This window comes from Centruroides sculpturatus, unplaced genomic scaffold, assembly GCF_000671375.1.
Source record: "Centruroides sculpturatus isolate CEXI.00-Female unplaced genomic scaffold, Cexi_2.0 scaffold331, whole genome shotgun sequence".
Taxonomy (NCBI): Eukaryota; Metazoa; Arthropoda; class Arachnida; order Scorpiones; family Buthidae; genus Centruroides; species Centruroides sculpturatus.
Genome location: NW_019384523.1, coordinates 204,712 through 217,307, shown reverse-complemented (window position 1 = coordinate 217,307; position 12,596 = coordinate 204,712). Strand labels below are relative to the sequence as shown.

General features: G+C 27.7%; 1 protein-coding gene across 1 annotated transcript in view; it reads right to left on the bottom strand.

Moving 5' to 3' along the window:
* LOC111622797 (insulin receptor substrate 1-like) overlaps window positions 1-12,596 on the bottom strand; it is a 90,458-nt gene that overhangs the window by 42,149 nt on the left and 35,713 nt on the right. Inside the window, exons 5-9 of the mRNA XM_023365214.1 lie at window positions 11,474-11,695; window positions 10,624-10,746; window positions 8,034-8,111; window positions 5,869-5,972; window positions 473-646 (exon numbers count right to left, since the gene is read on the bottom strand). Coding sequence (XP_023220982.1) covers window positions 473-646; window positions 5,869-5,972; window positions 8,034-8,111; window positions 10,624-10,746; window positions 11,474-11,695 — 701 coding nt within the window. The remainder of the gene's footprint in view (window positions 1-472; window positions 647-5,868; window positions 5,973-8,033; window positions 8,112-10,623; window positions 10,747-11,473; window positions 11,696-12,596) is intronic.

The window sequence follows — 12,596 nt, the reverse complement described above, 5'->3', positions numbered from 1 at the left end:
AAAATTCAACGCGAAGTTGGTTAATGATATACTAATTACATGGGATATACTAATATACTATACTAATAATGTATTTTTTTCATTCTTTTCAGTTATCCGACCAACATGAGTCCCCAATTGAGTCGGATAATTGATGCTCTACTGTAATACCAAACCATTATAAAATGAAGATGTAGCATTGCTACAAAATGTGCTTGAATGTTCAAAAGCTTAAAAAAATTCAAAATTTTTCCATATCATAAATAATATATAAGTGAAAGAAAGAATAAGATAAAATAAAATTTAAAAATAATAATTTTGTATTAACATTCCTGAAAAATACTTTTTATATGGACTTAATGGAAAAAAAAAGTCATAACTACAGTGCAATTTTAAAGTAAATATTAAAATAAATGTTAGACAACATTATCACCATAAAAAATTTTACATTAACTTATATTAAGAAATTATTACGTATAAAAATTCTTTTTACCTGTGTTATCAGGTTGTGAAGAAGTAGATGGTGATGCCATTTCTAAATAATCACTTGAAATGTCATATTTTATAGGAGTAACAAAATCATCAGTAGTATTTGTAAGATTCAAAAAGAGAGACGAATGATCATATTTCGTCATAGGCACATAATTTTCTGAATCTATTTTATTCTCTGAAAAAATTTTTTAACATGATATAATTATTTACTTAAAAATATGAAAATCTTCTATTCAATAAAGTACTGAAGTATAGCTATTAAAGCTACTAATTATATTTTTTCTTAGAGGGGCTAATATACGTAAAAGGAATAAAATAAAACAATAATTATAATTTTTTTTGATCTGTGAAAACTGCATTTAACTAGCATTAATTAATTTATTAAAAATAAATACCAATATTTTAATATCATTCAATATAAAAATTAAAAATGATTTTATTAGTACTTTTGATCAGACCTCATATATGAGGTCTAATCAAAAGTATCAAACCTTATTTTTTTTCATTGCAAGTATTTGCAAAGTAGAGAAGAGACTATGTCATCATATGACCTAGGACCCTATTGCATGTGTGTAATTTTGGTGAGCCTATCCTACCCTGCAGTCACTTTCAGGCATTTGTGATAGTTGCACATTTAAGCTGTTATCACATTAGTGATTAAATGAAAATGAGGTAATGTGTTAAAAAAAGAATTTTCATTCAATTTTGTCATCTATGAGATGCTGTTAGGCACACAAAACCACAGCTCTGGCAGTCTGGTGACTGATTCATTCATCACAAAAGTGCTCCAGCCCACAGATGTCTCTCATCCAGGCATTCCTTGCAAAACACAGGTTCAGCAGCCTCCTTATACTCCAGACATGGCTCTGGCCAATTTTTGGCTCTTTCCCCAAACTCAAGACGCCACTCAGGAAAGAGCTTTCAAGGTGCAGAGGAGATCAAGACTAATGTGACAAAGTGCCTGATGAAGAGATTCCAATAAATGACTTTGAAAATGCCTCCAATAGTGGAAGCATTGCTGGAAGAAATGTGTGAACTCAGAAGGGGACTAGTGTTTCAACCAAATAGATAGGTAGGTTTCTTTTTCCTGATCTCAGATTGGATATTTTTTTATCAGACCCTATATTTCTTTTTTAACAATAATTACAATATGAATTTCAATAGAAGAATTGATTTATGTAATAATTCAAAACAATCAATTTAATTAAATTTATTAAGTGATCTTAAATTTTAAACAGATGGATGAATGCTGAATTAATGACAGCTCTCACTCCTCATTTGATCAAAGGACGGCCTAATACGTATACGTTTACAAAAGCTTTAGCTGAAAATTTATTAGTAGAAGAATGTGGAAATCTTCCAGTTGCTATTGTTCGACCATCAATTGTTACTGCAGCCTGGAGAGAACCTATTCCAGTTTGTTTTTAAATTTTATTTAATAATCTGCTACAGAAATTAGAAAATATTGGATTAAAATTTTTAAATTATTTAATCCATTAGCAAAAGTTTAATAATTTTTATTTGAGAACAACAAAATATTTTCAGAAAATTCTCTTGAATGGAGAATACAATAAAACATTCAGAGAAAAAATATTGGAATAATTATTGTTAATCATAATTATGTTTATTTTTCATTTTATTTCTGAAATTTAAAAAAATCATTTACTTTCTATATATCATTTTGGTTTATTTTTTTATGCTAGAACTTTTAAACAGATCAATTAAATAGACTTGTTGTCCATTAGAAAATTATTTAGAGAAAACAAATTTCATACAGATTTTGCTTTTTGTGTGTCTTATTTACTGATGATTAAAAAGTGCAGATAAGGAATGCTTATTAGAGAAAATTGAAAATTTTATATATTTTTTTGAATATATATATATTAGTGTGTCCCTTATTTTGATGATAAAATTTTGTCACACTTTAATTATAAACCATTTTATTTTAATCTCTTGTACTGAAATAATATATCTACATATGATGATAAACATTTGTGATGTACTGTACACTTAATCATTTAATTAACAGTAGAGAAATTCTAAGAACATACTAAAGTGACTTGTATCAAGTACTTTTGTCTCTGAAACTATGATCTGGAGAAAGTTCAATTATTTGTTTTGCATAAACATTAAATATATATTAGCAAAACACTTTGTATTTTTAACTAATAGCAGTTGAATTACATTGTACAATATGAATAAACTAGTAGCCCAGGACACCCCCTAGTGGGCGTTCTTTACAAATTCCCATGAGGCATGGTTCCTTTGACTCTTTTGTTCCTATCAATATGCTCTACAGCTCTGTTAAAGTCCCAATTGCGTCATAAGGATCTAGATTTCTAGGTATTAAACATTCTATAAATACTTTAAAATAGTTTAATTTGTTTATTTACCTTTGCTTGTAAACCTCGATTTTAAATGTATCCGCCATTTTTTCAACAAATTTCCTGTGAGTCAATGCGTGTCGTTCACTGAGTCACGAGATGCTGTAAACGTACGGCGCAAGGTTAATCAAGGCATATAATAAGGTAAGGTAAGGTATATAATAATTATTTATACCATTCCGTGATATAAATAATAAATTCATATCAATAATAAATTTCTATTACAAATAAAAATAATTTATTGTTAATTTAAAATCATCACTAGGGCACCTCTATTGCCCGTTTTTGGTATACCAAGGAATCTCTAGTTACAACAATCTCAGAAACATGCATCACTTCCATTCTTGACTTACCCAACTTATGGGTCTCCTTATATAAACAGTTAAACAATGATTTACATCATCTGTCACACTGTTAGCATGGACCAGCATCCGCACATGCACCATATTACATCATACACATAACATTGCACACACAACATTGAATATTCGAAATTTGTAGCTGGCTCATAACAACTTTAATCCAAAATTTTTTGTTTCAAATTATATGCATTCCATTNAACTTGGTAAAAACAAAAAAAAAATACCAAAAAAATTCCATCTCATCAATTTTTTTGTTACACTTAAAGTTGTTTGTATTTAGCGTAAAATTCCTAGTTAACTTAAAATTTAGTTTTTTTTTTATTTATTTAAAAAAATGGCCTTAAAACGAAGACTTCTCACATTAATTCTATAAATTATAGCTGGACTTGGCAATAAATAAATAAAAATGTTAATGGGTTGAAGAGAGTAGTGGTAGGGAAAGGTGAGTTAAGTAGTTTTAGCGTTAGGAGGAAAATCGCATGATCGTGTAGATACAGGTTAAAAGCTGATAGTGAGTAATATTACTGGTGAGGTTGAGCATGTTTCAACATGTTATCTGGGATATTAGGAATAAATATAAACAAACTGCTGTTGGATTAGATCATGTTTCAACAAGCTAAATAAGTTCAGTAGCTCTCTGGCCATCTAATGCTACACTTAGTTTATATCCAGCATTTGAACGCTACTGTGCTTGTATTTTTACTTCTGAATATGGCTCGCAGAGGTTGTGTAATTTCTCCCATCAGAGATATTACCAAGGAAAATAGGATGTCAATACGTCAGCTGACTACTGTTGGATGCTCAATTGAGAAACCAGAGAAGGAAATCAGAAACAAGTTTGGAGAAGCATCAAAGAGAAGAAAAGGTGTCATAAGAAAAAAAGAGTAGACCTAAAATTGTATATATAAGTATCAGAAACAATTTTTTTGATTAGTTGTAAGAAAATATAATATAGTTCATTGTAATAAAAAAGAGTTATCATCAAAAATTTGTTTTTATTTTGCAAAAAACCTATACATGATGGGATATTATGAAAGTCATTTTTAGAATCTATGATCTTTAAAACATATAATTCAGCAAAATATCCCATGCAGATGAAAAAACATTTTTTTGCAGACCTGTGTTATGTTAAAATTAGACAGATAATTCTTATGTCTCAAAAAAGAAGAATGTTAATGTGAACCTTTCTGCTCAGAAAGCAGTAGAAATTACAGATTCTACTTTACAGTTCTATAAAACATGACCTGCTCTAAGAATTTTTAAATAATTTTAACAAATTTAATGTCTGATATATGACTACCAAATGTAAAAATGAATTATACGTAACTGAATAATAATATACTGACTTTGATCTATAATTAACAAAACTAAATGGTAAGATTTAATAAGAATCATTTGTTTTACCTCTGTCATACTATTTTGAAAGTAGAAAACAAAAAATCATGTATTTCAATGTTCTAAATATTAATAATTAAAGACATTAACCCACAATTGCATGCAATTGTGCCAAATTTCAACATTATGCCTTGTTTTGTTTATAGAAATGTCCTTGACTGGACTCCCATAGGGAGCCCTTCAAACTTTGACATGGCATGGGCTAATGTGAAATGAGTTCAGCTGGAAATAAATAATGGTAGGGTTGAGATGTTTCTCAGAAGGCCAGAAAATTATTTTTCAGGCACATGAAAACATTTAAATTCTTTCAACAATTTTCCACACCTACTAGTTTTTTCATAGGCATTTTTCATTGAATTGACTTAGCTATGCTTCCATGATATCCTCATGCTACATTTATCCATCTAAATATGTAAAAATTTTGGTAAAAACTTTTTCTGCTTATCACAGCCCTCAAAAATTTGTTGCCTTACAAATGTGATCACATGCAATTTTTCTTTAATGTCACATAATTGAATGCATTAAACAGCAATTTTCCACTCTTATTCATCAAAAATGACATCACGGAGGTATATCACAACTGCTGGAAGAGGTAGTCACAATGTCCTGAATTTTTGTTAACTATGCATAACATGAGCTGTCTGCACTTCATTATGACCTTGAAAACTTGTCTTCATAATATAGTTTGGGGAATTGTGACCTTCAAGAATTTAAATGTTTTCATGTGCCTGAAAAATAATTTTCTGGCCTTCTGAGAAACATCTCAACCCTACCATTATTTATTTCCAGCTGAACTCATTTCACATTAGCCCATGCCATGTCAAAGTTTGAAGGGCTCCCTATGGGAGTCCAGTCAAGGACATTTCTATAAACAAAACAAGGCATAATGTTGAAATTTGGCACATGCAGAGAAGATATATCACAGCATTTTTTCAGAATTGTCAAATTTGAGAAATGGCAATTACATGCAGTGTAATTATGCATGAAAAATCAGTGAAAAATTGTCACCTGATGCATGCAGCTATGCTAAAAGAAAAACTGCACAAAGTAAATTTACAAATCCTATTTCATAACTTTAATATACATTAACATTTGATTCCGATGAAACCGTGTTTTTAATTTAATTTGCTTTATTCAGACACAATAACGTGACTCCTTTCAAACACTTGGCAGATTATTCCAAGTGTTTGAAAGGAGTCACGTTATTATGTCTGAATAAAGCAAAATACATTAACATATAAACAATTGTTTCTCACCTTCTCCTGGTGCCATTACTAAATAATCACTATCTGTTCCTTCTTCTTTAATAGTTGGTTCAGTATGGAGTGTGCTTTCACCAGATAAAGTATGAGGAAATCGACTGAAATAAGAAATTGAAAAACTTTACACAAAGTTTTAAATTATATTTATCAAACATATGGTATTAATATAAACTAATTTTAGTTATAATATAAATAAACTAAAAGTTCTCAAAGTATGTAATGTATGCAAAGTAATATATACCAATAATGTCACAGCAATTTGTAATTTATTAAATAATGTAAACAATCTACAGGATAGCACAAATACGAATGAGAATAGCAAATATTGAAAAATTTTGAAAATTAGGATAAATGCTTGAACTGCATAAATAACAGTACTCTTTAAATTTGGAGTGAAAACATATAAGTTTAGCCGTGATGCCATATGACTAAACTCATACACTGAATTTTCAGAAAATTGCATGGGTGTGGCACTTGTAAGCATTGCACATAATGAGCATAATTCAACAGAATATGCTATTTAAAATAAATATAACTTTAAAAATTATTATATTTTACACTCTTTGCTGTTTGTTCATACTTGGACCAATTCCAATTCATTTCCAATGGACCAATGTGTTTATTTTTGACAATGCAATTTTCTTGCTATCATGTTATTGGTATAAAAACACAAAAAAAGATTTAATTCTGCAAAATTTGCAACAATTAAAAGTTTTGTTTATTATGTAGCAATATTATTCAGTTATCATAACTAATGCTTTTTCCTATTATTATTAGGTTTTTTAAGCTTTACTAAGCTATAAATTTATGTATTCAATACCATGTTGTAAATTGCCAAACTTTTTATGATCCACATATTATTTATTTCCTTCATTTCTCATATAAAAAGCAATGCTAATTAAACAATCAGCCACAAACTTTGCAGCTTTCTGTATTATTATTTTGAGTGATGCTGATTCTAAAAATTAGGTAATCAATTTTTTGAAGCTGCATGATTATATTGCAGAAAAATAAATAAGTAAAATTTACATAATTCAATCAGTCAAAACTAACTGTTTAATCTTAAAGAAAACATTTTTCTGAGTAGAACAAAACAAAACATTGTATTTTGGCTTCCAACCCAGAAGGGAGAAGAGAGTGTTTTTTTTTTCAATTAGGTAATAAAATTCTTTGCAGTTTGTTTACTTTCACAGGAGGATGTGAGAAGAGGAGCCAGTTACATCCATTTTTACAAGTGGATGTGACTGGCTCCTCTCCTCACACCTATGAAAGTAAAAGTTTTACTACTCTGAACTTGAAAAAAACTATCAAACTCCAATTACAAAGAAACCCAATGTCAACTGGTTAAACTTGAGATAATTTACAAAGAGTTGAAATTTGTTTATTTTTCTGAATTTTTAAATCAAATTACATTAAAGTAAACATAAAAAAACCTGCATTTTCTTCAATCCACAAGTATTTTATATTGTTAGAAAAAAAAAATGTAATTGTGGTTTTTAATGCACTATCAATAATTTAACAATTTTAGAAAAAAATAACTGCATCTGGTACACACCATGTGACTCTTGGAGTTCATTTAAAACATGTGAGTAATAAAGGATTATACCTAAAGAAATCATCCAGTATTTATAGGTCAACAATATGAATGCTCTGCAGAGAACATTCATATTGTTGGCATTATTATGACTGACTATGAATGGTCTATAAGAAGTCTAGATCTAAATATAATAAAAAATATCTCTCATCTTTTAAAGTGTAGGTATATCAAGATTAACAGTATAACAACTAAGGAACTTGTTGATATCACCAATTTAGTTGCTACCAATTTCAACAATGCTGTGATCAAGAACCTATATAAATTCATACTAAAATAACTTTGTGGGTGATAGAGAAGACAGTAAGAAACACTGAAAAACCAGATATACTTTCCTATCTTTGACATAATATGTGCTTGATTCTTGTTGGTAGTAAATATTATGTCCATGTTAAATTTTTAGCTTTTATTAGTGTAATGAAGTTTCATATCTGCACTGTATCTATTGTTTTGTATCATTACACACTAAAACCTCTATACTACCCCCATGAGCATGATGCATTATATAATGCAGACCAGAGTGCCTAATAGTAGAAAATGTTTTAGCCAGAAGTATAACACATACCTTAAGTGAAATTCAGACAAGTTGTTATCAACTTCATCAAAAGAAAGTGAACTGCTGGATGAACAGACTCCACTTGGGCTTAAAATAAAACAAGTTAAATTAAAGTTATCATAGTTAACTTTAAAAAATACTTAAAATATAAATTAATTATAACTGATTAAATTTGCTATATGTAAAATTTGAGTTCAAAGTTTTCAACTAACTATAAATTTGCTAGTGATAGACAATAATGAATAAAAGTATAATTATAAACATGTATAAACTTTTAGATATTTTAAGTATCTAAATATTTGCTAGTGCTTTAAATTAAAAAAAAAATTGAAAAATAAAATTTTTATTTTATAATTATCGGTTGTAAGTTAAAGTCAAGATTTTCCTATTTTTCTATGTAAAAAAAAAATTCCTTAAGAAATTTAAGTTTTACAGATTTTCCAAGTAAATATACACTTTTAAAGGTATAAATTTAGAAACAGAAATAAATTTTTAATGGAAAAATATATACATTCATTGTTAATTTGAAGTATTTGAACTGACTAATGAAATGAGATTTAATTAAAACTGCAGACAAATTTCTTCTTTACTTTTGGACATTAATGTCACCTCAAAAAAAAAAAATTAATTAACTAATGATCAAAATTTTAATAAGAATAGCAATCAGCAGGTTATTTTAAAAATTCTAATTTTTCACATTACATTAAATACAGGCAAATTTTTCCTTCCAACAATTTCACAAAATTCTTAAATCTTTGAAAGTTTGAAATTTTTCTATACATGAACTGGAACCATCCCATTTTAATATAAATAGTCTAACATCCTAATATACTGAAGCTATTTAATTACATTAAATAATTTATTAACTTTTTCATATAATTTAATATACCATATTTACTCACATATAAGATGACCTCGCATATAGGACGAGGTGTAACTTTAAAGATCAAAATAAAGAAAATTAGATTTATTAATACAGTTCTAATTTTATTTTGTTTAATCACAAGTAAAATATCAAATGAACGTAAATGCACACATTGGCCCATAAAAATTACTAGCATTTTAAACTTTAAGGAAAAACCTTGTAAAATTGACAACATAATTTGTTCATGTAAAGGTGGACAATCAGGAAAACCTTTTTGCCAGTTCTTAACAGTCGAATCCACTCTATGTCGATTACACTTATGAGTTTCTCCAAATTCTGATTTCTGAATAATCATCTGTTTTCATGTGGGAATGGATTAAAACTTATAATGTGCTTCCATGTAATTTTGGAATTTCAATCTGGCATTGAATTCAAAAGCTTTGCTTTTTCTTTTTCTATTGCTATTCATCTTTACTCATGAAAATATAAAAGAACAATTTTAAAAAATAAAGACAAAATCTGCCCAAAAGGTCATTTATTTTCTCTGTGTTCCAAGACTATACACTTTTTCAGCGACTGACCTTTCTTTGTAGGCCACTTGTCGCCGGAAGTTACAAAAAGTCCATTTAAAAAACACAAAACATATCCAATTAAAATTATAAATAATTTTTAAAAAAGGAACTGGTGACATAGATGTCTTGTTTGCATCCATCTATACTTTCTTTGGGGGGGTGTTTCCAATGGATAAAAGTGGTAACACCCCCCAAAGAAGGTACAGATGGATGCAAGCAAGACATCTGTATGTCACCAGTTCCTTTTTTAGAAATTATTTATAATTTTAATTGGATATGTTTTGTGTTTTTTAAATGGACATTTTGTAACTTCCGGCGACAAGTAGCCTACAAAGAAAGGTCAGTTGCCAAAAAAGTGTGTAGTCTTGGAACACAGAGAAAATATATGGTGATCCCTTTTGGGCAGATTTTGTCTTCATTTTTTAAACAATAATTCTCCATTGGATGAAAAATTTACAGGATAAAAGAAGATTCAAATGACCTAGGTAAAATACTTATGTTTTTACAAGAGGGTAATACAAGAATGTTTAATACAAAAGGGTATGCATACGGTAAAAAATGCAAATACAAAGTTCACAAAAATTATTTGCAAAAACACAAAGAATCTTTCGCTTGTGCGTATAGGACGTCTTAGGAATTTGAAGCCATGATAAATGAATAGAAAACCTCACCTTATATGGGAGTAAATACGGCATTTAGTAGCCACCCAGTAAATATAAGGTAAATTTATTATTTGTCTTATTTATTGCATTTTTCAAATAATTTTTAGTCACAAAAAAATTTTAATTCCAAAGACATATGACATTTTGATTCTTAAAAATTGAAGGATTTATATATGAGCCACTCACTTGCCAAATCGATTAACTCCAAAAATCAAAAAGTAGGAAAATTGATAATATAAATTATTTTAAAAATTCTTTTTAAACTTTAAATGTAAATAAACATTGTAGAATATATTCTTATATACCATTATATTAAAGCATAGCTTTAATGTAACGATATATGAAATTAGTTATGCAAAAAATGTAAAAATAATAATGATTATATTGGGGGTTTACTAATGGAGTTAATCGATTTGGCCTGTGAACAGCTCATATGTAAATAAATAAATTTCAAATTGAGTTATTATAAATTAGGAAAAAGAATAAACTAAAAAAGTTACCTCAAAGGTTTATTTGAAGGAGGAGAATATGACACAGTTCTTCCATACATGGTATGGGGTCTTTGAGTATCCAGAAGATGACCAGAAGAACTTGCTGATGAATAATGACTTCTTGAGTGAGGGCTAAAAATATTTCAAATTTTATTAGTAATATAAATAATAGTAGACTACAGAATTTCTGCTTGCATATTAAAATATTAGAAAATTATAAAAATGGAAACTTGTATTAATTAATATAATATAGTGTTTAATGTAAATAAAATCACTCAAAAATTAATATTTTTGATTTTGAAATCCTGTTTAGTGTTGTAAAAACTTATATTTTCAAGAAACATAATGAAACAGAAAAAAATTTCAAAACATTTCTTATATAATTTGAGAACAGGTAAAGTGTCAATTTGGTTTTAAACAATAATATAAGCCAAACAATATTGTAAATAAATAAAAGGAATCATATACTAATTAATTTGATTTTTAGCAATTTTAAAATAACATAAAAAAATATCAGACAACTGCTGAAGAGAATTGTGTCAAAACAAATGCTCCATGTTGAATGTAAATGGAAATGCAGTTGTATTTAACATATTTTGTTAGTTACATTCTCATTTTAAAGTTTTCAACGACTATGAAAAAAATCTAGAATAAATCAATCAATCCTGCTAAAGATTGTCAACTGTATTTTATAGAAACTTTATTCAGGAAATGGAATTACAATTATTCTGTAAATAATAAAGTTTCAGAATACATTTAATTCTTAAATATGCAAGGCTTGCATTTAAATAGTGACTGGTTATTTCATTTAATTTAGTATTATAATAATTATATTAATAGTTCAAAATGTTAAACTTACCTACTATCTTGATGACCTTCACTAACAGTACGGGAACGAGATGGCATACTATCACAACGTTCTCTACTTATTGATGTCAGTGGAATACTGGATGCCATAGGGGGTATAACAGAACCAACTGGATGTCTAGAACTGATGGGTTTGGAATTTTCACTAGTAGATGCACTACGAGGACGAGAGAGAGGTCCTAATTCTTCCTTACTGCCAGAGGACTTCATCGCTCTATTGAAGAAAGCTTATAAATTATTTATCTAATTCAACTACTCAATTGTAATGTCATTGTCACTGTATTTAAATTTATAAGAATAATTTATATTTTAAGTCTCTTCACATAAATATAAATAAATGACTAATTTCATAAAATTTTAAAAACACTAATAAAAATTTTAAATAATTAATTACTAGAATATTATAAATTACTGCAACAAAATTCCATAATTCAATAAAAATTTCACTTTTAATTTTATAGTCTTCAGGTTTAGTTACCATTGCATGATGGTAAGTCATAACTAATCATATATCATTTGCAATAACAATAAATACTGTGAGCTACTGACTTAAAGCTAATGGTAACATTGTAAAAAAAATCAAATCATCTTTGTTTAGTCAGTTCAAAAAAATGTGTGTTCTTCTTAGAGCATAAACAAGAATTTAAGCAGGTCATAAATACACAAATTTACAATATGAAATGAAAAAAAAACAGATTAAACTCAATGTCGAACATTCAAACAAAATTCTTAAAAATTAAACACACATCATATCTGAATTTGATCTTTCTATGCAATGCCTTTCAGTTAATAAAAACAAGAATATAATAATTATATCTTAATATATTACATATAGGTTTTCATATTTTACAGATATATGCCAATAAAGCTTTGCTAATATTATCCCAATATTTTATTTGTTAAGAATTTTATGAAGTATTCTTACAGAATGTTATCAATCAGCAATTTTTTTTTTAATAATATACTAATATATTTACTAAATGATTTAATTTAGTAATGTGTTTTATATCATTTCTGTAAAATTTAATTAAATTTAATTGCAAAATAAATTTCCTCTGAAACTTTATTTGAAGCAATTTTGTTTATTTATTATAGTTATTAAAAAATTTTAGAAT